The following is a 27,899-nucleotide window of genomic DNA, read 5'->3' as shown; positions in this document are numbered from 1 at the left end:
ATGGCAGAGAGAAGCAGAGACAGAGAGAGACTGATTTTTCTTTTCTCTGTGTGCGCTCTGGCTTTTACCAATACATTATTAGTGCTAACTGTATTCGGTTCACACTCAAACTCTCCTTTTAAAGTTCACTCTGCTGGAATTTCGTGTAGTTTGAACCTGTGCTGGTTTTGAGTTGACTTAAAGGTAACCTTTGCTAATATTTTGGGTTCTACTTTAACCAAACAGAATAACAGGAGTAGGAATAATAGGAATTCAATAGTATGCTGTTGTAAATTAACAATATATCATCCAAGCTTGTCATGCTTTCCTTTTTTTTCTATACTGACTCACATTATTCTGCTCAGATCTCCTTCATCTCTCTCAAGGAGCTGATTTCATCTACCACTCACCGAAGGAGGGGGCCATTTGACTTCCTCTGAACAATGCACTTGAGTGGAAATGACTGTCACCAATATGCAACAACTCTAAGAACTAGCCCATGTTTCTGTCGAGGCTGTTTGTTTCTCATTCTTGGGGTCTGAAGCTCTGCCAGTGCAGGGTGCAGGGATTCTAAGTACCTCTCCGCCCAGCCTGAGGGGTGAGTGAATCAGCTGGCAGTGAGCCCTTCTTAAAGCCACGAGGGCTTGGAGCATTACAGCTTAACTCAGACTAAATAGCCCTTTCTTTTCAAATGCTTTTTCCTGGTCACATATAATTTATGGTGCCTACAAACAGCAAGTTCTAGACATTTTCCCAAATTTGGTCCTTGGACCATAAATTATATAAATCTGATTTGTATATCACTCAGTGTAAATAAATGCAAATGTAGCAGCACTTCAAAAAATACTTCTGCTCCTACTTATATGAGGGAAATGAGAGAAAAATGAGGTTTTCAGCTCTCATATTACTGTTATTTTCAGTTATAGTGTTTTTCTTGTTGAATACAGTTGGTGATGACTTTAAAATGTATGGTCTTGGGTTTACAACACTGTTTAGGCAGTTTCTGAAAATGTGCTTTACTGAAGATGAAGTAAATCTTTCTTCTTAGGTCACAGTAATTCTACACTCTAGGAATAGAGATTAGGGAGTTTCAAACTCTGAACAGAATTTAAGATTCCTTTCATAATGCATAAAAAATAGAGCAAGTAATCAAACATTTGATTGATGCCTGCTGAGAATGAGATTTTTAAAAATTATTTGCATTGATACCAGATACTTAAAATGCTTTTGTTGTAGGGGCAGTGTCTGCCCAATTGAAACATTCCATTCTGAAGAGAGGATCCCTAAGATTCAGGAAGTGAATAAAACGTACAAGTCTCAGGAAGTTCCTGAAACTTCCAAGATTCACAAGGTTGTATCAGCAGTAACATTTGTGGGGCAGCAGAGACTCTCCCACCAGCCAAGATGCCTGTAAGCACAGGGTGCCAAAGGGACCGCACTTTCACGAACTGTCAGCCATGCTAAGATGGGCTTCTCAGTGATGCTGTTGCTTTGGGTTCTGTTCTCCTATATGTAACCCCTCACCCATACTCCTGTAAGTCACCCCAATAAACTCACTGGTTCACAAAGTTTACCTCTGATCAGTCGTAGGCTCCTTATCTGAGGTGAGTTATTCAGATCTACCAGGAAAAGGCACACAACACCTTGCATTTAAAAACACAAGAGATCCCAGATTTACAGATCATAACAGCAGTAACCTCAAAGTTGGATCTTGGGATGCATTTAATTTTTAATTCACTATTTTTTTTTGGGCAGTTAATTCAGTGTAGTCATAATGCAATCAGACAGAACATGGCCTTTTTTGTCATGAACAAGTTACCCTGAAAATGCCATGGTAGAATAATGAAAAACCGGTGGATGGAGAGAGAGAGGAACAGGAGTGAGGTGGGAGGGGAGATGAGAGGGTGTATGCCAGAGCCTTAGGGGAGGGCCTGAAACTTAGATCGGGTTTACTTCTGAGTGGATAATGGTTTAATAAGTTGGGCGGTTCAGCCTCATCCCCTGGGGGCACTTGAACACATTACAGAGCTGCCATACTTTTGGCTCAAGTGTCAGAATCTATTTGTAAAACACCGTGGAGGAGAAAACAAAGTACTTTGAATAAACAAGGATCTGAATCCTGCTTGCAGGCACTACGGATTGGCTGCAGAACCCCCATTCACATTTATTAGGTCGCCTTCCTTGAGCCCATCAGGCGGCTGTGTCGGGTGCTGGCTTACTTAATTGCCTTTTGCCAATCAGAGATGAAACCTTACTGCTTTTGGCTCTTCGAATTTATGATTTGCAAATTTAGTTTTGCTTTCAGATCTAGTCTTACAGTTTGGATGCTAAGCGTTTTATTTATTTATTTTGAAAGATTTTTAAAATTTATGTTTACGTATATGGATGGGTGTCTGTGTATTATTGTATGTAGTCCTGGTGCCCTTGCAGGTCAGAAGAGGGGCCTGGGTCCCCTGAAACTGGAATTATCGAATGTAAGCCTCCATGTGGGCGCTGGGAATTGTACCTGACTGGGTCCCTTCGGAGAACAGCTAGTGCTCTTAGCTACTGAAGCATTGCTCTAGCTCAGCGAAGCAGTATTTTATTTTTACTATAACGGCAGGAAATGTACAATTCCAAGAGAGGATTACAAGTTTCAGTCATTAGAATATCTAGGCTTAAAAGTTTGTAAACATCGTCTTAATTATTCTTCTTAAAGTGATAATTAATTAGTTATTTAATTGGTGTTAAGATTGAACCCAGAGCCTTGACAAGTCTTCTACCACTGAGCTACGTGCCCAGCCCAAGGGATTTCTGTCTTAATTGTTGTCTGTAACTAGGTGATCATTAAAATCCTAACGAACACATTGAAGTTCACATGATTTGTTAGCATGTTAGAAGTTCTAAAAATATAAGTATAGGCTTCTATAAAATTCCAGAATCATTCTATAGATTTGTATCAACATCATAACTGTCCCCAACCTAGAGGTCTTTGAGCCCCAAACCTGTACTGTAAGTGTGCGTTCTTTCCTCCCTTGATGCGAATCATTTCACCCTAAACATAATGGTTTTAATTTCATTTTAAATTCCATGAGACTTTCTGTTTGCTTTGGTTTCAGGTGGTTTGGGCACATCAGTAGTGGCCTGCAAGTGCTCTCCCAGTCCAGTCTGGCTCGTGTGAGATGGACTAAAACCACAAACCGTCCGGTTCTTCATCTGGGAACTGGGAAAAGGATTGGGATGGTCTCACCTGCACGTCCCTAGACTAATCGCAGCGATGAGTTCAGACGAGAAGGGCATATCCCCTGCCCATAAAACATCCACTCCGACCCACAGAAGTGCCTCCTCTTCGTCGTCCTCTCAGAGGGAAAGCAGGCAGGTAAGAGATGATTTTCAGTGCTTTTTTTCCTCCCATGCTAATAGAGCCCTGTTTGGACAGCGTGGGATTGCAGAGTCTGAAAGTCTGTTGTGAGGTCCTTTATGCTACAGATCACCCCCTTATTTTGTGTAGCTGTGCCTGATCATGAGAAGCTGTTACACTGGCTTCTCTGGTTGGTTGGTTGGTTGGTTGGTTGGTTGGTTGGTTGATTGGTTGGTTGGTTGGTTGGTTGGGTCATGGGGGGGCCAGGCTTTCAGAGTGCAGACCACAGTGCAGAGCAGGGTTTCTCTAGGAAAGCCTAGTGACCTTCCCGCCTTGGGCACCTGGCTGTGGAGCCAGCACCGAGATTGTGATGTTCGGGTCCCTCTTCTTTGGGGAGGTGCAAAAGAACCCAGGAAGCCTTGAGAGACTTTCTGTAAGACCAACAGTGCCCTACAAGCCCTAAATTCTGCCAGGGCCTGCGGAATCTAGTCGCTGTCAGACTCCATAGTTAGGAAGCAAATGAAATGGCAGTGTCTGGGAACCGTGAGCAACAGGGACTGCACACCTCACAGGTAGCAGGCAGCAGAGGAAGTGACGTCTCAGAGCGTATTTATGGTGGAACACTCCTGTTGTCTCGTGTGAGCCACTTCCATAGACACTTTACTGCATTCATGTGCCAGGGTTGTGTGTGTGTGTGTGTGTGTGTGTGTGTGTGGATTCATCACACGAGTGCTGCCTGTTGATAGGACAGCAGCATTTCAGCCAGCCCAGGGAGAAATAACAGTTTCCCCATTACAATGTGTCTTACGGTAGTAATTTGTGGAAATTTACAAGTGTTTTGTCAACCTTTTATGGGAATTTTCCTTTGTGTGAGTTTTACTTAGTGAACAGTCTTGCGGAATCCCTCACTTCTTTGCTCCACTCCCATTTTATATGGTCAGAGTATATTGCCTAATTTTTAAAATTAATTTATTCAGATTACAACTAAATTGTTATTCCATCACTTGTGTCTTCCTGTTCCTCCCTCCCTCCCTCCCTCCCTCCCACTTTCATCCTATTCCCCTCCCCTAAGTCTAAGACTGAGGATATTGCCTAATTTAAAGAAATGTATTCATCAGATTTTTCTGTTTGTTTTTTTTTTTTTGGTTTTGATACAGTATCTCACATGTCTGGCTGGTCTGGGACTTACTATGTAGCCCAGTCTGGTCACAGACCTTCAGTAGTCCTATGTCAGCCTTCAAGTGCTGCACTTATAGGTGTTAGCCGTGGTGCCAGGCTGTGCACTAGCTAGTAATAATTCCTTGTATGTGCATTTTAAAAAGGACAACTCAGATATGGATTCACTGCAGTGGGAATGCATTTCTGTGGGTGCTTTTGAGAGAACCCCTCCCCCAACTTCAGGCCCTCCCAGCACACCCCTGCCACTTATAGCAAGACATTTAGGACAGTCTGTACAAATTGGTGGTTTCTTATGTGTTTATTTTTCACAGGACCTAATGCGACTATCTCCACTACAGGATCTTGAGAAGTTTTTAATGCTGGTGCCTTTTGTTACAGCGTTCAAAAGGGTCCCCAGACACTATCTCGAACACACTTGTGTCACTAACTATATCTGTGATTATCTGCTGATGTAATATCTAGTGCAATGCATTTGTAGATTCTCATAGACTCAGTACTGTAGGTGAAAACACTTGGTGTTGAATAACTACTGCGTGCTGAGATGCCCTCTAACTTGGCAAGTCTCCCTTTTGCCTGCCTCTCTCTTCTTTCCTGTTGAAACTGAGAAATTGTAAGTCACGTGGCCTTCCTGGTTCCTAAGGAGCAGAATGAATTGACCCAGGTCACCCCGGAGCCCTGTGGTTAAAAAAAAAAAAGACTAATAGCTACTATAGAAACAGCTGTCATGCCTTGTTGATCGGCCTGCTGCACCTGAGCTCCAGGCCCTCACACAAATGACAGGGACACTGGAGACTCTGGCCTGCCACAGGGAACCTGCAGGTAGAATGGATGCCTCCTGACTGGCTTGAGTGCCAAGTCCAGTGATGGGAAGGTGTGTAAATTGATCATCAATTTTAGACAAATTGATCATCAATTTTAGACAATAGACGCCATGCAAATGACTGGTTTGTGTTTGTTTGTTTGTTTTGGGACAGGGTCTCACTGTGTAGCACACACCCTTTAGTCCCAGCGCTCTGGAAGACGAGACATGTGGATCCGTAGCCTCAGTTCTCTTAACAAATATATTTTATTACGGACTTATTAACCGAGACTAAAAGTCACTTATAACCCAACTAACCTAAACAATAGGAGAAGAGGATTAAAGAGCACAATAACAAAACCGTAAGGATGTCAGTTTCGAGGAACAATTCTCCTGGCGTAGTCAGCAGGATTTCTTCTGGTGGAACCTGGAGCAACCAGAACCTGGAACCTCAGCGGGAGCCAGAGCCCTGAAGCCTTCCCTCTCTAGGAGCCTCTTGAAATGGAGTGACGAACAGCCAAAACTATCCCACATCTCCAGAGGCCCCGCCTCTTGTTTTTGGCTCACATTTATACCTCCTCTCAGCATTTGTTCAAGGATGTTTTTCAGCTGCTTAATAACCAATCTCCCTCACATGGTGGTTTGACTTCTAAGGGGACAAATATTACCTGCTCTCTCACAAGTCTTTTTCTCATCCCCCACTTGTGATCTAACAAAAAGGATGTTTATCTCTCCTTTATAGATCTCTGTGAGTTCAAGGTGAGCCTCATCTACATACTGAGCTCCAGGTTAGCCAAGACTACATGCCTATGAGTGTTTAAGTAGGCAATCTACTTTTTTGCCTGTGAATCTCAGCAAGTGGGGGCACCCCAAAGACTTTCTCCTTTGGCTGCTTCCTCACTGCTCTTTTATATCTGTCCATCTCCCTCAAAGAGGAAAATAAAAGGGAATAAAAGCAGACCCATTTTTCCCCTCCCCTCATTCACTGCCTAAGGCTCAGAGTAAATGTGGAGAGCTTGGGAGCTTGGCACACGCCGTGATGTGGTGTGGCACTTTTCATATGCATCTGTACGGTACAAGGACACAGAGAAAGTGAGATGAGTGAGTCTTTGCTGAATCGTCTCTTCCTCTCGATTTGACAGACATCTATGCAAATACTGCTGTGTCGCACAGTTCAGTTCTGACTTTCTCCTGAATCATTTAAGTGAAGGAAGGATGTGCCATACAGCAGAGGCGGCAGCTGTATTTTAATGTACCTCATTTGCCTATTGTGCACAGGTTCTAGGTGACGACTGCTGATGAGCTGATTAAACATTTCTGCTTAGATGTCTGTGACTGTGACATAAACCAATATGTGTAAACCAGTTTGTTATTGTAGAACTACTCTCGGCGACACAGGATCTATTCTGTGAATTTTTCTCTTGGTTCCGCCTATAGACCATAGATTAGCTCTATAGGTCATATTCTTCCACTGGAATATCATTTCCTTTAATTCCCACTGTCTGCTCCTCAGCCTAGACCCTCATCCCCTTTTCTCGCGTCCTCCAGAGGTCTCTTGCCTCTCTAGCACCTTCAGGACCATGTCACTTCCAATTCTCTGAATATGGCAGTCATGAAAATCCTTCAGAGGCTTCCTGTTTCCTATACAAGTAAAGCCAGACCTTCTTATAGGTCGAATGTCCAGTGAAGATCATTTTCTGGTCCAGCCCCATTTCAAGGCATTACACTGCCTGCTGCAATTTCTTTCTTTCTTTTTTTTTTTTAAGATTTATTTATTTATTATTATGTATACAGTGCTCTGCTTGCATGTACTCCTGCAAGCCAGAAGAGGGCGCCATATCACATTACAGATGGTTATGAGCCACCATGTGGTTGCTGGGAATTGAACTCAGGACCTTTGGAAGAGCAGGTGGAGCTCTTAACCACTGAGCCATCTCTCCAGCCCCCCTCCTGCTGCAATTTCTATACCTGCCCCATCTGTATCTCGCCGCATCTCTGCCTCATCTTCTCTGCGTGGAGCCCCACCCACACTGACCCTTTAACACTTCATTGGAATCAAGGACTGGCTCCTGTGACACTCGCACTGGCCATTCGAAATCGCTTTCCCTTTTTCTTCACTGACCTTGTCCCAGAGATTTTGTATAAGGTTTGGCATTTTTAGATTGTTTAGCTTGTTGATCTATGTGTCGGTCTACATTGCGTTGTAATATTTTCTCAGAGGCATTTTTGAAGAGCTGCAACAATATTAGTCTTGTCTGTTGGGTTTTTGTTGTTGTTATGAATTTCCCATGCCAGGTTTACTTGTCCTTCCCTCTCTTCTTCATGGGAAAATAAAACAGAGAACATTTGTGCTTAGTAGCACTTGGCTGTCTCTCCTGCCGCTGAGCGATGTGGCACAGGTGATGAAAGATGGGGGCATGGAGTGACGCAGTGCCTGGCCGTTCTTTGATAAGTGTTTCTTCCTGCAATGATAGGGTGAGGGGCCGCTTAGTCCTTAACAGGCTCGAAGGCTTCAGTCCCTGCCCCACTAGACGTTCTCTTCAGCTCTTGTGCAGGATGGTAGGACACCTAACACAATTGCTGGTGCGTGCGACGTGTGTCACACACTGAATAAACTTGCCATGGAGCCTCCAAAGTGGGGGAGGTGGTAATGAGGGAGTTGGTGAGGCATCTAAGACTTTCTCATAAGCCAGAGTTCCCCAAATACAGCTTGTTCCTTGAGGTGTATGGAAGTGGAAGTTTTCTTATTAGGTAAACTGAGAGACATACTAAATAACCTTTCTTTGGTGCTGTGTGTCAAGGAATTAAGATTACTGCTAAATTCTGATATAAAACCTCTAGCTAATCAAACACTTCTACATTGTAATAGAGTCTGAGACTTCATTTTCTAATATTTGGTTATTTAAAAACATCTAGATTCTTCTTGGATTTGACTGAAAGACGTAGGGACAGGGTGCCCACATCTGAAGTGGGCAACACGCATTGTCTCAGTGGTGGCTTCTGGTTGACACAGGGGCATTTCCTACCTGGTCAGCCACAGTCCTTACCTGTCAGTCATTCCACTATTTATTTATTTATTTATTTATTTATTTGTGTGGCCTGTATGGCTCCTGAAAAATCTGAATTTGCAAACTTTGACCCCGGATCTTAGTAAGCCTGTTGCAGTAATATTTAACTTATCCAGGGCGATACATTTCAGTGGTGTCCCAGATCAAATGTATCGTTCCCTCTCAAAGGTGCCTCTTTCCAGTTCCCCTTTCAGTAAACGACATCTCTTGTTTCGATGGATGTATCCGCAGATTGCTGGAAATATGCTCAGCTCCTCTTTCTCTCTCAGTCTGCTTCCGACCAGCAGACACCACGGTAGGTTTTCCTTCACCTGGAATTTGGCAGCGCCTTCTACTTTCTCCCCTTCCACTCTGCTCTGAGCCACCACGGTTCCTCGTCTGGAATGTTGCCATAGTATTCTACCCTCACCCATCATACGGGGCATTCTTTTATTTTTATTTTTATTTTATTAATTTATTCAGACTACAACTCAATTGTTATCCCATCACTTGTATCCTCCCATTCCTCCCTCCCTCCCGCTTTCACCCTATTCCCCTCCCCTAGGTCTATGACCGAGGGGGACCTCCTCCCCCTCTATATGGTCATAGGCTATCAAGTCTCATCTTGGTGGCCTGCTTATTCTTTCTTTGAGTGCCACCAGGCCTCCCCACCAAGGGGAAGTGGTCAAATATGGAGCACCAGAGTTCATGTCAGACAGGGCATTCTTTACAGGATAATCAGTGTTCCCTTTACAGCCCAAGGCAGGCTCAACGCTTCTCCACCAAGCCCTGCAGGAAACCCATATGGCATTGAGTTGCTGAGCATTGACTGTGCGGCCACTTATAATCTGGGTCTGCCTGACCCTCTGACGTCATTTCTCGTCACATCGCCTTTCTTTGGATTCCCTACAGTATATCCCTGAGATGTACCCAATATGTTCTTATTTCCAGGGTTTTGTCCTTCAGTCAGCTTTGCTCCAGCTGTGCCTGGCTTCCTCACACACCTGACTCACTTTTCAACCCTGTTCTGCCTGTCTCTACATGTCCTTGTCTTTCACTGCTCATGTGGCTGGTCTTAGTTTTCTCAAGACACTGATCACCACGTGGTGTTTTAGATGTCGGTTATCAGGCATTGATCGATTTATACTTATGTCCTACTGTTCTGTCCTTTGCTACAAGTCCCATGAGCACAGAGACCCCACCCATTCAACAATGGCTCCCTGGTACCTTGTACAGTCTTGCGCACATGCCATGTCGCCGAGAGTATATGTGAACGCAGGTGCCAGTGAGGAGTTGGGACAAGAAGAGATTGTAGTTCCGGCTTGTGTGGCTGTAGGGCAATACTCATGAGCTTGAGATGACGGCAAGGAGAGAAAATAATAGTTGAAAGTGTTGAGAAGAACAGGGATAGCGGGGAGAAGGCTTGTCCAAGCATGGCGGCGGGGGGAGCAGAGAGAGCCAGGCTTTGTCTGCCCCTCCCACCCCTCCCCATCCCCCACCCATCCCGCAGATAGATGTGGGTGGAGCGAGTGGTCAAGGTTTGTGAAGGAAGTGTTCCAGACAGAGGCGGAGTTAGGAGCAGTTTGCACAGACGTTCAGAACATCCGTGGGAAGGCGAGGTAACTATTTACAAGCAGACTTACTGTTTCCCACCCAACCTTCATATCATTTTATGGTGAACTTACATAATGATTTTTTGCTAAATTTATGACCTTCCGCCTGCATTTTATTTATTTCTCTTCCTTTCTTCTTCTTCTTCTTCACCTTTGTCTTCTTCTTTTCTTTCCTTTCTTCCTTCCCTCCTTCCTCTTCCTCCTTTTTATAATATAAAGTGACCAAGACGGGATCGTAAGGACAACTTACATAGTTTTTGGAGAAGGCTCAAGAATGTGCCCTGTTTAGTGCCAATGGTTATATTTATTTGTACTGTGATCAAGACATATCAGAAAAATCAGATGTCATGGATGTAAGAACCCAGGGTCAGACTGCATAGTCTCCACTAATGTCATCTCCTGTGAGTGGAGTTGTCACAGCTCCCCCAGATTAGATCTTGTCAATCTATACGTGATCCAATCATTTTTGTTTAGTGAAAAATCAAAGAAAAATGCCTAAAGTTCCGTATAATACTACAAAGTTAGTGAAGCTCAGAGATCATAAATGCAGGGAAGCGTAAGTCATAGGTTAGTAGCTGATCCTCTTTCCAGTTTTATCATTTATATTCAATATTGTGATCACGCCTTAACAGTTAAAGAGTTCTGTTACGTGAGTGAATTACTCGCGCGCGCGTGTGTGTGTGTGTGCGTGCGTGCGTGTGCGTGTCCTCATGATGTGTGTGTGTGTATAGCTGTTCGTATGGATAGGTTTTCATGTGAGTGTGCATGTCGACGTGCAGGCACAGGTGCAGCTGTACGAACATGCTTGTGGGGGTCAGAGGTCACTGTTGAGTGTTTTCCTCAGGTGCCCCCCCCCATCTCATTTTTTGAGGCAGGGTCTCTCACTGAACCCAAAGCTCAGTGACTGACCGGACTAGCTGGCGAGTGAGGTGCAGGAGCCTGCTTTTCCCTTGGCTCTCTCCTGGCAGTGGGCTTACCGACACATGCTGCCACGCTGGGACTTTTTCTGCTGGAGAGCCAGACTGAGAGCTGAGATTCTCAGGCTTGTCCAACAGGCGCCTGATCACCTGAGCTGTCTCCCAAGTCCATGTGTTAGCTACTTTTCTTATTGCTAAAACAAAAATCCCCTACAAGAAGCCAGGCGTGAGGAGACGGTCTGCCGTGGTGGGGAGATCCGGTGGCATTAGGAGTGTGAGGCCGCTGGTCACCTTGATTGTATCTGCAGTCAGGAAGCAGAGTGGGAGGAAAGGCATAACTCGCTCCCTCCCCTTTTTTATTCTATCAAAGACTCCGTGGGTGGGATGGTGCCGCCCCTATGCACAGGGGGCCTCCCTTTTTCAGTTAACTAACCCTCTGGACACCCCTTCACAGGCGTGCCAGAGGCGTGTTCTCTAGGTGGCTCAGAGTCCAGTCAGATTGACAGTGAAGACTGGCCGTCACATATGAGCATCTGAAATCTTCCTATGCGTCATTACCAGCACAACATTTCAAAGCCAACAGTTTCCGGTTAGTGCTCAGTGGTGATGCTGGAGACCATCCCTGGCAGTGAGTCAGTCAGCAGGACCACGTGCTGCGATAACCCGGTTGACAATAAGACTTTGCTCTGACAGCTGAGTCAGCCTCTGCTGTCTGTGTGAAAAGGCTTCTAGAACTTAAATGTCAAAGCCTGATGCAGTAGGTTTTCATAACATGTTTTCTTCTTAGACAGACAGCGATTAAAACAAAACAAAACAAAACAAAAAACAAAAACACCTTCTAACTTACATATGACTAAATTGGAACATTTCTCTTTTGACTTAGTCCCTGGGGCATCTTCAGTGAGACAGCCAAGTTTCTACTTGAAGCAGAGGACCTCTTCTTTATGAATATGAATAATTTTCCATCTTTGAGTTGTGCAAAATATAATGTTATGTCGAGTAAAATAAGTTCTAATTTTTAAAAAGTAACATGTGTTTGTGGGGGTGGGTGCATGGTATGAAGGTGTGTGTGTGTGTGTGTGTGTGTGTAGGTACATGCCTATGTGGGTGTGCATGCATGTGTGTTACAAGTGGAGGCCAGAGATCAACCTTGGGTGTTTCTCCCAGGAGCCAAGCATCTCGATTTTTGGACAGTCTCTCACCGGAACTTGGGGCTCTCTGATTAGGCTCAGCTGGCTGGACAGTGGGCCCCAGGGCCCTTCCTGCTCTGCCTCACCAGCACTGAGATTACAAGTGCACATCACCCTGCTCAGCTTTTTACAGGGCGTTGGGGATCAATCACATGTCTTCATGCCTTTGCAGCCAGTACTTTACGATGGAGCCATCTCCAGCCCCAGACGTTCTGTTTGGTACCTAACCCGCTGTCTAAGCTGCCTCAAGTCTTGTCTGTAGGGAGCGTTATAATGTGAATTTTTGCATCTTTGTGGCATCCAGTGGCCCTGCAGCTGTGCAAATTGGCCCTGAAGCCAACTATTGGGATACAAAAATTGCACTGTCCTCTTTAGAGTGACATTAAAGACTGAATCTTTAGTGGTAAGTGTTAATAAGTTCTTGGCTTTCTTCCTATTTAAATTTAGCCTTTTGGAGACCCAGGTCTCATGTGGAGTTCACTTTTCAGAATTTAGGACCAGTATCAATAAGAAAGCAGCATTTCTGTCCATGGCCACACCTCCCTGAAAATGCCGGTCTCATCTGATCTTGGAAGTTAAGATGGGTTAGTATTTGGTTGAGGAAAAAAAAAATGTATTTCCTTTGTGACTCATACTGTTTTGATTTAAGCACCATTTGCGAGTTAGATATCCTGGAAAGCCTAACTGTTTGGCAGAGTTTCTGAGTTGACAGATCACCAGCAGCAGTTGCCTAGACTACATGAGCACTCACCGCAGAACCGGCCATGAGAACCCTTTCCAGCAAACAAAAATAGGGCCAACTTAGTAAAATATCTCGCCCGCAGCTAGTGCATGATGAAAACAGGGTTTGCTGTCTGAATGCCTGTTTCTGGAGCCCCTATCCTGGCTACCTCACTGTTTGGTCTATTCATTGCAACGCCAGTCAGTCTGGACAGTCACTTCTGGGTTAGTGTTGCCCCCTCTTGTTTTTCCCCTGAGCATCAGTGGTGATGTTCATACACACTTTAGCCCAGTACACTATAAATTTAATGGGTCCCAAAACAATATTCAGAGGCATCCTGGAGTATAGCTGTCCTAGTGAACGCCGTGTTGCCTGCTGAATTTTCTGTATCTTTATTGCATATATTAGCTTTTGGTTAATGCAATGTTTTGATCATTTGTTTACTGAAAACTGCAATTAGCCTCTTATTTTCCCCATTGGAAGTGAAGAGCAGCACCCCCCCACCTCCCACCTCCCACCCCCCGCTTTCTTGTTGTCCCCACCACTTGGAGATCCCCACCACTGTCATTTGCTGTTTACAGCACACATTCAGTACATATGACATGTGCTGAAGCAGAGACCGTTGGAAAGAAACTTGACACCTGGCATGCGGCCGCTCGCTCGTTACTCACAAATGATTCAGAAATCATCATTACCGGATAAGCTGTGCTGCTGTTCCTGGCTTGCCTGCAGGGCCCTGCTGGTACTTTAGGCCCGCCTTCGCCTGTTTTCATGTACCCTGAGCTCACTGGTTTCAAATAGCATTTTTACAGCAGCAAATCCGCCTGTCAGATTCAAGCTTAACATGGCTTGTTAGCTTCTTAGGCAGAGCATCAAATAGATGGTGTTAGTGCATCCCAGAGGGCCCCTTGCGCTGTAGACAGTTGGGGAGGGCTAGCAGACTTTCCTTCCCTGGAGTCTGCTACTCACCGGGGCTTGGGAGCACAATGCACTTCGAGGTGTTTCATTAGGACTAGCAAACATCACGTGGAAGTCTGTGAACCTGCTTTATTTAAGGAACAAATGCGAAGCTTTTGCCTCCTTCACCCACTCGCCACTGTACCTGTCGATCTACAGGTTACAAATACTGTGCAAATGTCACCCCCCGTGCATGTCATTCCGAGTGCCAGGCTTGTTTACCTGAATCCTGGCTACAAGCTGATTTTGTCGCACCCGTCAGAGCTAGCACTGATGAGGTTTTGCAGACACGCACGCTTTGCACACTGCTGCCAAGCTTGCGCATTGATTTTGTGTTTTTGGACCTAGCAATGTTTATAGAAAACCTTTAATAAGGTCATATTGTAGGGCGATTGGTTTAGCTTCTAAACAATATATTCTAAAGAGATAACAAAAGTTACATAGGAGGGATAATGATCTAAATACACCGTAATCACAAATTACCAATGATTATATACTATTTTTACATTTAATATAAATGCGAACATTTCTGCACAAAACATTTATCAAAATACCCTCTATCAGTGAAAACCTAGAAACTATCTGTGTTCAGAAATACAGAAGCAGTTAAACAGCATTTCATAGCCATCCAGTGAGGTAGTGCAGAGCTAATTAAAATTTTTTTGAAGAATATTTAATGCTGGGAGAAAATGAACTGAAAACAGCAAGTTATTAAACTGAAATACAGTACAGCTCCAATTTTGGTTTGAATAGTTGTATGTGCATTGGAAAATAAAATATGCCAGGGTAGTTGAAAGAATTCATTGCTTAACATTTTTTTTCAATTCTGTCTGGGGATTATTATAATGATCACTGAACTGTCAGCATTTTTTTTTTTATAATCATGTGATATAAGCCTTAGCACCATAAGTTTAAACTTAGAGTTGAGTAAAGGTGAAAGACACACCCTGTGGGAAATAGGGGACAATTTTCTAAATGCACTGAGGCGTGAGCTGGGCCAGCTCTCTCCTCATCATCACCTGTATTTTATCCCCCAGTCATGTACTCATGCCTGAGCAGGAGCTAAGACATCACCTGTATTGTAAATGCTTGTTCTTTCTCCAGCAACTATTTCTGACACACCTAGACATATCATAGATAGCCACAGTCTGACTTCATAAGGATGACTGAAATAATCCAATTATGCCTGTAATGTACATGTATAAGCCTTAAAAGATACATAGTTAGCAAAGCCATGGGAGTGATTATCATACTGAAAACCTTTTTGAATTCCGGGTACTTGTGACAGCTTAAACTTATAGTGACCTTTTTAAGCCTCAAAGGACTGTTGATCTTACTTTTCTTGTTTTGTTTTCTTTTGTTTTTTGAAACAGTCTCTTGTAGCCCAGGCTGGCCTCTGCATTACTCTGTAGCTCGTGTTGCTAAGTATACAGACTTAAGCGGTGAACTGAGCAGTGTGTTCTGGCTCTGTATTTTCACACCTTTGTCCCTTTGTATTCAACTGTTTCTCGGGGCAGTATAGCACTTTGATACTGGCAAGCAGCATTTCCTTTTCATTAAGCTCTATTTATTTCTGTGTGTGTGAGTGTTTTGCCCGCATGTAAGTATGTGTGCTGTGTGTGCGCCTAGGGCCTGTAAAGGAGGACATAGGACCCCCTGGAACTGGAGTTACAGATGCTGTGACCCACCGCCGTGTGACTCCTGGGTCCTCGGCAAATGCAACAAGTGTTCTTGGCTGCTGAGCCAGCTCTCCAGCCCCACAAGCTGGATTAAGAGGAAGGGTTTTCCAGCACAGGTCAAGTGAGCAGTCTGTAGGTGCTGACTCATAGAGGCATGCCTCTTTCCCCAGGCAGAGGTAACTGTGCTTTTCTCCCCCTGGGATCTCCCACGGTCCTATGGGGGACCTTTCCTGGACACTGTTCCTAAGACTTTCAACTCTGAGTTTAGCAGAGCACTTACAGTTATTTAACTGTCCATGTGCTGCTGCTGCTGCTGCTGCTTTTTCAGTGCAGGCCAAACGGTTGCTGCTAACGTGACCAGTGCAGCCTTGTGGGTTTGTGACTCTAATGCAGTGGTTCTCAACCTGTGGGTCACGACCTCTTTGAGATTAAAAAGCCCCCCCCACCACCACCACCAGAAAACACAGATATTTATATTACAATCCATAGCAGTAGCAAACTTATCATAATGAAATAGCAACAAATTTTTTTGTCTATTTTATGAGACAGGGTTTCTCTGTGTAGCCTTGGCTGTCCTGGACTCGCTTTGTAGACCAGGCTGGCCTCAAACTCACAGCAACCCGCCTACCTCTGCCTCTGCCTTCCTAAGTGCTAGGATTAAAGGCATGTGCCATAATGCCTGCCTCATGTAATTTTATGGTTGGGGGGGTATGGTCACCACAACTTGAAGAACTGTATTAAAGGGTCGCAGCATTAGGAAGGTTGAGACCCACTGCTCTAATAAGAAAAGTGTTCCTTGGAGGAAATGATTCAGATGATGGCAGCTGAGTCCTTGAACCACTGCAGACGTTACGTGGCTTCAGAGGCCACAAGGCACCTGCTGTTGTTGGCTTCCCGTGTGAATGTGTATGGCATTTGCGTCTACTCGTATTGACAGCTCGCATGGTGAATCCTGATGCCCTCCCTGGTCATGCCACGGTCCAGGCTAGGGCTACTGAGTTGGCTAGCTGATAAGATAGCACAGTTGCAGGTCTCCTTCTGTTTCCAGAGGAATCTGGGAGCTAATCGATTCTGTAATGTTTACAGCTAGATAGTAGCTACCATTTAGCGTTGGCCTTGTACCAGTCTCTGCTCAGCGCTTTGTGCACACTATGTCCTACAAAAACCATATTATCTCCATCTTACAGCCTAAAGCCGTGAGGCTGGGCTTGGTTAGTGATTTGTCTGCCACTTGGTAAACAGAGTGAGAATAGCACCCTGACCTAAAAATGTTCTGCCTTTTGCTCTGTGTCATATGGTACAGTCCCAAAGCTAAAGCCAGCTGACTCTTAGTTCTCAAAATTAGAAACTGGAAATTACACGACCTCAAGGTTAATTTCAGGGTTGTCCAAGAAATTAACCTTGAGGTTGTGTGATATTTCAGAGTTCTGTAACCTTTCTCCTTTCATTTTACTTATGTCCAACTCGGAATCTGTAGGAGGTTGTGGTAGAAGGGGCCTTGCCGTGTGTGTGTGTGTGTGTGTGTGTGTGTGTGTGTGTGTGTGTGTGTGAGCGTATGTGTGTGTGTGTGTGTGTGTGGTCTGTGGGGGATGGGGCTGTGTCTTTGAAACCGCTATAACTTATGTCCTTCGGTATTAGCTTTAATTTCAATAGAAGATAATATTTAAAAGCCTGGGCCCCAGAATCAAATCTCAATTGACATTCTAACCCAGTGCTTACTGACTGCACTCCTGCCTCCCTGTCCTCACAATTCAATTAGTCCTAAAAATAAGTCCATCAATGTACAAAGGCTTGAGTAGATGTAATGAAATAATCCACGCAAAGATCGGGGATGGCGACATGGTTAGCACTGTGGGAGCTCACTTCTGGTTGGCGGCAGCACTACCCAATTTGGTTACTAACGCCACTGAGCTACTGTGCTGTGGTGAAATACACTACAGTCAGAGGAGAGGCCAAGCTCAGTAGCCAGAAGAGTAATGAAAACTCTTTTGGGATTTCTAACTTATTTGAGTACTTTCCTTTGAAAATACTTTGTATAATTTGCAAATATAAATTTATCTTAGAGGCATCAAGGCAATGGTAGTGCCAGCACAGGGGGCTGCCTCCTGGCCCCAGCGGGCATGTAGAAAGCTAGGTAGATGTGCTATGCTTGTAAACCAAGCCCTTAGGTGTGAGGAGAGGTAGATGGCTGGGGGCCTGTTGGCCAGCCAGCCTAGCCTGTTTGGAGCTATAAGTTGCAGTGAGAAAGACCTTGTCTCAAAAAACAGGATCAGCATTCTGAGACACTAGGCTGAGGTTGGCAGCCATGTGACGGTACCAACACAGGCACTGCAAGTGAAGGCATGCCCCCCACCCCCTCCACCCCCACCACAAAAAGAGGTAGGGTGATAGTGTGTCTCAACTTGATATAAACTAGGTAATCTGCAGAGAAGAGACCTCAATTGAGAGATCGCCTCCATCAGATTGGCCTGTGGACGTGTGTGTGTGTGTGTGTGTGTGTGTGTGTGTGTGTGTGTGTGACTTGATTTATTGCTAGTTGATGTGAAATGGCTCAGCCCACTTTGAGGCGTGCCACTTGATGGGCAGCTGGTCTAGGGGGGCAACAGAAAGCAAACCAAGAGATCTATCCATGGAGATCAATAAGCTGTGGCTCTTGCATGGTCTCTACCTCAGTTTCTGCCGTTAGGTGCCTGCTTGAGTTCTTGGCCTGATTTTCCTCAAGGATGGACTGTGACATGGAGGTATAAGCCAAATAGATCCTTTCTTTCCCAAGTTGCTTTTAGGCAATGGCTTCGCCGCAAGAGAGAAACAAATGAGAACAGAGGGCAAGGCAAACAATTCAGCGGCATTGACAGTCAGCCTGGCTGTCTTTATTAGCGCCCTAAACTTGGAGGGAAAGTGAGTCTATACAGAGATTTGTAGCCACAGCCTAAAATATGCCCAACAATTGCTTTGGGTCTTTGAAAGAGAACTGACAAGAAGCCCTGCTCAGCGGACCTTTGGGGTCACGCTCTTCTCCACGTGAGATGTCCTCAGCTGCTATGCAGGGTCTCATGGTCTGTTTATTGACATGGAGGAAACCAAAGGACAGTCACATGGGCAGGTCTTCTCATGCTGCCCCTAGGTATCGAGACCTGGAAACTCTAGCCTGAAGAGCAGCTTAGCAAGCTGAGGAGCTGCAGGGACCGGGGCAGCTGTGTTCAAGAGACCTGACTGAGCTCCTCATGCCTCAGCCCCCATTGAGCAGGGAGAATGGGGTGCATAAGTACCTCCACCTCTGTAAATGCCTGGAGAGGCTGGGGCGATGGTTAGTGTTCCTCATATTCACAAGGCCTTGGGTTAATTCTCAGGTGCATGTGCGCACACACTACACACACACACAGACACACACACATACATAGACACAGACACACACACAGACACACAGAGAGACACACACACAGACACACACACACACATAGACACAGACACACACACATACAATGGACGCTCAACTGAATCTAGAAATTAAGTTGTCATTTTAGGATTTGAGAGGAAGCTTTATTTCTTTCTTTTCTTTTTTTTTTTTTTTAAACAATTTATTTATTTATTTAGTATACAATGTTCTGCCTACCTGCTGGAAGAGGGCACTGATCTCATTCTAGATGGTTGTGAGCCACCATGTGGTTGCTGGGAATTGAACTCAGGACCTCTGGAAGAGCAGACAGTGCTCTTAACCTTTGGGCCATCTCTCCAGTGGAAGCTTTATTTCTTTTTTTTTTTTTTTTTTTTTTTATTAATTTATTCTTGTTACATCTCAATGTTTATCCCATCCCTTGTATCCTCCCATTCCTCCCCCCCCCCATTTTCCCATTATTCCCCTCCCCTATGACTGTGAAGCTTTATTTCTTTAGAGAATAATTGCATATGTTTGTGTAACCCTCTATTTATGTTGCTTATATAACGTGCTTAACACCTTCAATGTAGTGTCTGGTTCCCAGCCATCATGAAAGAAAATGAGAACAGTGAGCTCGTACAGAAAAGAGGAGACAATTATAGCAAAAATAATGATCTTAACAGAAACTCTTTGAAAAGACCTAGTTTTGTAACTGCAGATTTAAGGACAAATTTGATGTTTCCCAGCTGACCAGAGCTTTCAGTTCAGGAAAGAAGAGGTGGGAGTTTAATAGTTAAATTCATTAAATGTTGTCAGATGTTCCGTTGTTTTAGAGTTGTAAGTTGGTAAAATTCCAAGAGAGGACTAGACAGTATTTTAACATTCAGCCTCGTGACAGGGCTCTACAAAATAATCTGAAAACACCAAAGAAATGATCTTTAAGAACCCTTTCCCTCCCTCCCTTTTGTGGTGCTGGGAATCAAATATGGGCTTTTGTACTTGTTAAGCACACAGGCCCACTACAGAGCTGTGTGGGGTGGGTGCAGTGAGAGGAACTGATTCCACCTGCAGATGAGCCGGCCCACCCTCCAGGGGGCACTCGGTCTAGACTCTAGACGAGGTGTGTAACCCTAAACTTTCAGAGCTGCTGATCCCGAAGACATACCATCCAAGAGTTTTCATTTATAATCATGAACACATAGGGATGCAAACCTGAAGGATATGCTTTTTTTATTTTTTAATGTGGATTTGAAGCCATTTCTGGGTAACTGGGTTTGAGTTACTTTTATTCTAGGATAATAATGTGCAAAGTACAGGATGGGCATTTGTATGAGAAATACTTCTTGCTTTGTTAACATACTAGAGGTTAAAGAAAATAGCTTATTTTATAATTATAATACTTGGTGCCAGTTGGTAGCTTTATCAATTATGCTTTCATTTTTTTAGTAGTACGCGCGCGCGCGCGCGTGCGTGTGTGTGTGTGTGTGTGTGTATGTTAGTAGAAAAGGCATCATTGTGTGAGTAATTTTTTTACAGTTGCTTGTGCCTTGAAAAATCAACAAAATGTGAGGGTTAGGTTTTTTTTTTACTCATTTTAATATGTACTGTATCATACTTATAGTGAACATTCAAAATGAATAAGCTTCTCTTTTTTTCACAATATCCCCAAAGTCAAATAGAGAAGAAATTGATGCGCGTCCTCCATGCCAAGCACACAGGAGGCTGTTTTCCAGATGCTGACGCTGGGTCATGTGGTGTTTCACCCTTCTGGTCCATGAAACCGAGTCAACATTTTAACAGTCCGCTGCTATCTATAGACTCTGAACTCATGTTGATTGCACTTTATGCCAAAATGATCTCTGTGTGTGTCTTGATTTGGAAATTGGAGAACCTGGTTTCCTTTCCCTGCTCAAATGGCTCGAGTGAATTTTTTGTGCCCTGTCTATGTGCTTACATCCTACATAGTTGGCAAGGTCATGTTTTTCTGTAGGTTTTGTGGTTCTGACCACATTTGGGGTCAATGAAGGGGAGTTAGTGATATTTATGGATATTTATATATCAATATTTTTTTCATTGTCTATCATAAGACATATTCAATGTTCTTGTGTGCCCTTAAAGGGTTTTTTCCAGCTACACTCCTATGACTCCTTCCGTGAGGTGGAACCCAGCGTTCAGCACTGAATCTGCAAGAAGCAAAGTGCGTGGGTGTTTTCCCCCCTCACCGCTGCTGCTGTGCTTGACCTCCAAGGCACTTGCCATCTCACTCTTCTGTTGTGCTCCCTATGGTCTCCATCCCACCCCCACCCCATGTTCGCTGAGGTGAAGAGTAGGGCTCTAACTACAGTGGGTTTCTGCTCTTCTGCAGAGTATCCACGTTTTGGAGAGAACCGCTTCTTCCGGCACGGAGCCCTCCATCAGTCGGCAGTTGCTAGAGCCAGAGCCCATCCCCCTCTCCAAGGTCAGTGACTGAGTGCTGACTGAGTGCGTTGCTCTCACAGCCAGCCCAGCGCCTGCTCTGGGTCGAGGTGCATGGTGAATAGTGTGACACCTGACTCTTCCTGATGTGCCTCTGAAGACAGCTGGAGGCCTTCTCTGCTGCTTTTTCTACTTCCTGCCCAGAGACATTTTTTTCCTGACTTGTATGAGGGGAAGAATAGGAATAAGTATATTTTTCTTCAATTCCCAACATTATATGTGAAGGTCTAAAATGATTTTAAGGGGGGGGGGGAGAAAAACATTGTTATTTCCTCTTGAAGAGATAAATTAGTGTGGGGGAAAAAAACCACCAGGTCATGTCTTGTATACTAGGTACAATACAAAATACTTCAGAACATCATCACATTTAATATGATTTTTATAAGCAGCTCCTTGACATATATGTATTTATTACATTCAATGAGTCTGGAAACTCAAGAGTTAGCAATTTTCCCTAAGACAAGCTACTAAGTAGCAGGGGTGTGGGAGGTGGGATCCAGAGTAGACTTGCCCAGTTCCGGAACCTGTGCTCATAATCTCTACCTCACCTGGACGGTCCAGTGGTACCTACACCAAGTGGCTACCACACAGTGTGACTACGGGTCTCCATCCAGTGTCTGCCTTCCAGGATTGCCTCAGGGAGAACAGAACAGGTTCCAACTCTTTCTGTATCATGGAAGCCAGAGTTCCTTCCTCTTCAGCCTGTTCTCCCTCAGACGTGGGAAGCATCTGAAGTTATTTATGCCTTAAAAATGCAAAAGTTCTTTGAGAAGATGGAGCCCCTAACTCATCGCCACCCCTCTAACATGTGCAGGGGGGTCAATGAGCTGGTGCCCTGATGGGAAAACGCTGAGAAGAAAGGGCATACAGACTTCAGAGTCACACAAACCATCTTCATTCCCTGATGACGATCATGTAATGTAAACAACCGATCCTGACACTTGGCTTTCCCATATAAGCACAAACTTTAGAGAAAAGAACATGCTGCCATCCTGCCCTAGTACTCTGGGCATGTACACTTGTACAACTTACACTTTGAAGGTTTACAAGCTACAGAATGTATTCTGTCGGGTAAGAGTAGAGGAAAATAATTATTAGGCTATAAAAGTAATTTAGAGGGGGTGGAGAGATTAAGAGTGTTTTCTGTTCTTACAGAAGACTGGATTTGGCTCTCAGCACCCATATGTGGCAGCTGACCCCTGCCCGTAATTCCAGCTCCAGGCGATCGTCGCTTCTATAGCACATGCCCATAAGTGGCATGCACACACCCAATTAAAAATAAAAACAAGTCTTTAAAAAAGATGGAGGGTCCAGGTCAGGAATGCCAACAGCATTCACTATCCTGTCGCTCCCAGTGCATCCTGTTTCACTCTCATGGCACGGCTAAGAGACCTTATTTTGTTTTTGCATTAATTGATGTGGACAGATCTTGGGGGTCTTAAAATGAGTCGGTGTACACCCCCAGGTGCCACTGCGTCTCGTCACTCAGACCCTTTTGAGAGAACGCAGCCTGCCCGGGCAGTGGCTGGTAGGAGGATTATAAAGAAGACGTCGCCATGGCTCAGGAATTATTTAAATTCTTTGATGTTTTTAGCTCTTGAGACATTTTTACCTATCCCCACTCCACTCCACCCCACCCATAGACTATCTTGTACTTTTTATATTTTGCAGGCATTACAAGATAGAAAATGTATTCCATCAGGCAGGAGTAGGCTTCTAGTCCATGGAAGGGAAGAATTAATTATTAAACTCTAATTTAGAAGGTGGCTCAGCAGTTAAGAGCACCGGTGTTGGTCAAGTCCTGATCACTTTAGGGCTCTTGTTTCCCTTTCTGTTTTAGGTAGACCTAGGAAGAGTGGAGACTCTTGAGCTGTAAATAAATACTAATCAAAATTTCAGGGGGAAATGCACTCTTCGGTTTTTAGGAAGTTGTTTTAGTTTTCTTACACTGTACCTAGTTTCCTAAGGAAGAAAGGAATTATAGCCTCATGGAAAACAGAACACGGAAGGCTCCATCTTGTGTGGAGACGGGTTTTTCCTTTCCTACATATTTTATTTGCAACCCTACCATCATCAGCATTTATAATTGAAGTAGGTGGAGCTATTGTTTGCTCTGCTTTTATCCTCTGCCTCTTTGTCAGCTTGACAGCTTATCTAATTGTTAGAACTGAATTCCGGAATGTTCTGTTTGTTTTTCAGGCTCAGGAGCATAGCATCTGAGCAAATGGCGTTACTAGTTCAGAGCCACAGCAAACTTTGACATTTGGCCTGTTCAGGCTTACCGCTTTCCCGCTCTCCAGCTCAGCTCCCCACAAAAGAAAAGAAAACCACTCTAACAGAAACAAGTAGTGGTAGCTACAAAGGGATGAGTTTGTATTACCCCTGGCTTTAATTAGTAAGGGGAGAAAATGTACTTACTAAAGACTTCCATTTTATGTCATATTACAGAGATTCTTCGTCAGAGAGAGGAGAAGAGAGGAGGGGGCACTTCCCCTAATAAGATGTAGGTAGAAATGTCTTTAAATACAACTCACGTATGTTATGAATCATAATGCAAATATCTGATCTGTGACCCCTGTGAAAGGGTTGTTCAGTCACAAAGGGGTTGAGCACCACTGATTTAGATCGTGTGGACCCATAGCAATCATCTCGTCATAGGATTTTCAAGTAGGTTTGCCAAGAGGAAGTGGAGTGGTAGCCACCATGGCAAACTGAAAACCAGCACCATTTACTTCACAAGCTCAGTGTCACCAAGAGCTTATGAACTAACGGGAAAATTGGAGTTTTTTTAAGTTGAAAAAAAAAGATCATCTGATTTGTACATGCTGATCAACTCTTAAAAATTAGTATTATGTAATTTTTAGTTCTAGTATATTTATAATACCATAGATACAGCGTCATGTAACTATCATATAATCATAGACAAAAAATGTCTGAGGAAAAAAGAAGAAGAAGCTGATTCAATCTGTTGTCTAACAGGAGGGTAAGAGGGAGGCTCTTTTGCTTGTTTATTTTTGGTTTTTATTCTTGCTGCTGGAGAGATTGAGCCTAGGGCCTTTGCGGATGCTAAGTGTATGCTTTACCAGCAGCCTAGAACCCAGCTTGACTCTTAGCCTCACAGCTTCGCGCTTTCCATGGGCCCCATGGGGAACTCACCTCCTTGACAGCCTGGGCTTCTTTGTGTGTGTTGTGGAGTGCGGCTTTGATGCGCACTTGGAGATGCATGGGGCTGCGGTGGGAGGAAACAGGACCACAGCAGCGCTGCTCTGTGCTAACAGCAGGTTGTGTTCCGAATTAGACCCCTGCAACCTTTGCATTTGTACACAGAAAGCCCGGTCGACACACTGACTGAACATTTGTCGTCAGATGTCTAATTTTGAAACTTTAAAGCACCACTGTGCCCCAGGATTATCAGGGGGGAGTGCATTTTAAACATTCCGAGTGGAGAAAATAAAAATTCCTTTCTACAGCATGCCTCTTACGGAGTCTGCGTGCCTCCAGGCCTACCTGGGAAATGCCTAGGAGCGACACTTGAAAGCCCATGACTTGTTTTGATGCTCCAATTAGCTCCAGAATGTCACTCATCCTTAATGGTGGGTCGAGTGTGGCATCAAAGGTGACTTTCTGCCGATGAATCTTCTTAAGCGTGTATCATTAAGCACAGAAAATAAATGATTTGTTTTTCTCCCCACTCAGGAAGCTGACAGCTGGGAAATTATAGAAGGGCTGAAAATAGGCCAAACCAATGTCCAGAAGCCAGACAGACATGAGGGATTTATGCTGAAGAAAAGAAAGTGGCCTTTAAAGGGCTGGCACAAGGTAACGTCTAATCAGACCAGAGCTGGGAGCATCATCCTAGAAGTCTTACTTGCTGTCAGGTGGGAAACAAAGGGCGCTTGAGTTTATGTGTGTGAGATCTTGTCTCTACAGCAAGCAAACAAGCAAACAAACAAACCCAAAAACCCAGGATGGAGAGGAGAGAAAAGGGAGGAGAGGCGAGGAGTAAGAGAAATAAGCTCTCGCACTGTCTCAGTAGACCCAGCCCTTCTTATGAGGCCCCCTGTTGACTCTCAGACCCAGGCAAGAGCAGTTTCCTGCAGGCACCACCACTGCTGGTGGATTTCCCCTCAGAGCAGGCGGGCTTGCTAGCCAATGGCTTGTGTGATGGCCGCCGGCGGGTTTACAGCGAGGACTTTCTGGATTACAACTTCCTCCAAGAAATGGACAGATGGCAAGTGCTGCCCCAACTTATCTCCAGAGAATGAAGCTGGGCAGAGGGTCTTCCATAGCACACGGCTTCCTGGGGCAGGAACTGTCTCCCCTCAGCCCGTTACCCCAATACTAAGGACTTCCCTCCTCCAGTCACCATTTTATCCAGAGAGTTCTCCTAGGCCTGCCTCTGCCTTCCACCACCTTTTGTTTGTCCCTTCATCAATAGTCTTGTCCTGTAACTTAGTCCTGGCTAAACGTCTTTAAGAATAGAAACTTAAAATTGGGAAACCAGGCCAACGCCGCGTTTTTTAAAAAATGAATATTTTGAACACTCTGATTACTATTCAGCAAAATGGCTGTAGATTGACATCCTTCTGGACTGTGCATTCGAATATTTTGCATCCAGAATAAGTAAGAGGCCCCCAGTGTTGATTCTCCGCTCCCAAACACCACCCCAGACTGACTAAGCTGACTAAGCGCCGGCCCATATGCACGCCCACGTTTGTAGGCAATTGAATTGTTTCTTAATGCAGGACCTTTTGATTCCGGCGGGTACCTGTTGTTTGCAGGAATTCCAAACCAAGGGATTACACTGGCCTCGCGTGGGTTCTAGGCCACTTTGGGGATCTGATATCTTGCTGTCTCAGCAGCTGTGAGTTCATGCATCCCATGAGAAGGGTTCGGTATCAGAAGGACTTCCTGCACGTGTGCCTGACTCCCGAGGGCTGTTTGACATTTTCTGAATGCTCCACAGAAGGGAAACCAACATAACACAGTTCTTCAGTGTTTGCGGTTTAAAAAAAAAAAAAAGGCAAATCCACTCAGACTGGACCAAGAAGACCTCAGAGCAGACAATTGCCTACCCATCCTCCTTTTCAGTTCTTTCATTTAAAAACCTTTTTTAAATTTATTCTTTGAGAATTGCATATATGTATACTATGTATTTTGATCATATCCACCCATTTCTTTCCCAATTTTCTCCCCCAGGGCACGTCAACACACCCTCTTCCCAGCCTCATGTCCCTTTTTGTTTCAATGTATATGTATTTACATATACATATGTATATGTATTGTCCATGTGCGATCGCCGGAGCATGTGCGACACCAGTAGCCACAATCCTCAAGGAAAAAGCGATATCCTCCCGGTAGCCATCAACTGCCAGATAGGGGCGGGGCTTTAAAAAAATTCTTAATGTAGTTTAGAAATAAAATTTAATCTCTCTCACTAATGGTAGAACACAAGCACGCTGCCAAGGAGACAATGTGTGCATATTGCCACGGTCCCTTAAGGTTTGTAGGGAATTGATTAGTAATGGGTCCAGTGTCATGGCCCCTGCCATGGGTATGAGAACATTTAGGAAGTGTCCAGGGGAAATCCCGGGTGAGACTTCCCTGCAGAATAGTGTAGAAGTCTTTACAGATTTGCCACGATCTCTCCAGGTTATTCCTATCCCTCACTTTCCTAATGCCCTAATGCCGTTCGTTCGTGAAGCTCACACTGCAGGTCCTCAGAGCTCCGTCTTGTGAAGATGGACCATGGAGAAAAGACCCCACCTGCAGCGTGTGGGCAAAAGCACTCTGCTAGAACTGCCCCCTCCTGTCTCGCTCACTTCCCGTGGCCGACTGTGGCCAGATGTCCTAAACCCATGCATCAGAACCGTCCAGCACGCTAGCTGCTGGATGCCAAGGGACTTGTGCCCCACGCTTGTGAATGTTATGTGTAATTCCGAGTGCAAACCGTAACTAGGGATGTTTGCTTCTTGCAGCGCTTCTTTGTCCTGGATAACGGGATGTTAAAGTATTCAAAGGCACCACTGGACGTAAGTAGCTTGCGGGACGCGCCCGGCAGATTGGTTTAGGATTCCGTTTGAAGTGAGTAAACACGGTGACTGTGCAAGCCCTGTGCCACAGTCACCAGCCTCCTGCGTGTCTGTGCCTGTCAGCTGACAAGCTTCCCACTGCTCTCAGGGAGGTGTGTTTTGTGCTTATACTCAACACAGCATTAAGTTCCACACTAGTGCATGAATATTTAACTATTTTTTTTAAACAGAAGCTTAAACCTAAAAGTGACACATTCATAAAATCACCCTTTCTCTCCTAGAGAGAAGATCCTAAAAGTTTTTTTTCCTTTGCACTTTGCAATAAAATCTGTGCTTTTTGCTTTTTTTTTTTTTTTTCCGATTTAAAGCCCTCCTTGTTCTTGCCAAACAAAAAACAAATAAAAAACCAAATCGTCTTTTGTTTCATTCACTCTTTTTATCTTGAAAACCCCAAATTATTAAAACTATTCTAGACTGCGTTTGCATAGTATCTAAGTAGTAGTTTGCATGCAAATCTCAAAGGTTCTTCCTTCCTACCATGTGCAGTAGGGAAATAACTATGGGCTTAGACTCAGTTTTGTCTGTCCCTCTGCTG

General features: G+C 44.5%; 1 protein-coding gene across 6 annotated transcripts in view; it reads left to right on the top strand.

The window, feature by feature from the left end:
- The first annotated feature begins 3,066 nt into the window (after window positions 1-3,066).
- Osbpl6 (oxysterol binding protein like 6) overlaps window positions 3,067-27,899 on the top strand; it is a 71,673-nt gene continuing 46,840 nt past the window's right edge. For 4 of the 6 annotated variants that reach the window (XM_051166181.1, XM_051166180.1, XM_051166179.1 and 1 more), the window contains exons 1-4: window positions 3,068-3,337; window positions 21,163-21,255; window positions 24,969-25,091; window positions 27,251-27,304. In XM_051166181.1, coding sequence (XP_051022138.1) covers window positions 3,236-3,337; window positions 21,163-21,255; window positions 24,969-25,091; window positions 27,251-27,304 — 372 coding nt within the window. In that variant the 5' untranslated portion in view covers window positions 3,068-3,235. Of the gene's footprint in view, window positions 3,338-21,162; window positions 21,256-24,968; window positions 25,092-27,250; window positions 27,305-27,899 lie in introns of all 6 variants that reach the window. The other 2 variants (XM_051166182.1, XM_051166177.1) reach the window with 1 other exon arrangement.

Source organism: Acomys russatus, chromosome 24 (genome assembly GCF_903995435.1).
Source record: "Acomys russatus chromosome 24, mAcoRus1.1, whole genome shotgun sequence".
NCBI classification, from domain to species: domain Eukaryota; kingdom Metazoa; phylum Chordata; class Mammalia; order Rodentia; family Muridae; genus Acomys; species Acomys russatus.
This window is presented reverse-complemented; position numbering and strand designations above follow the sequence as displayed.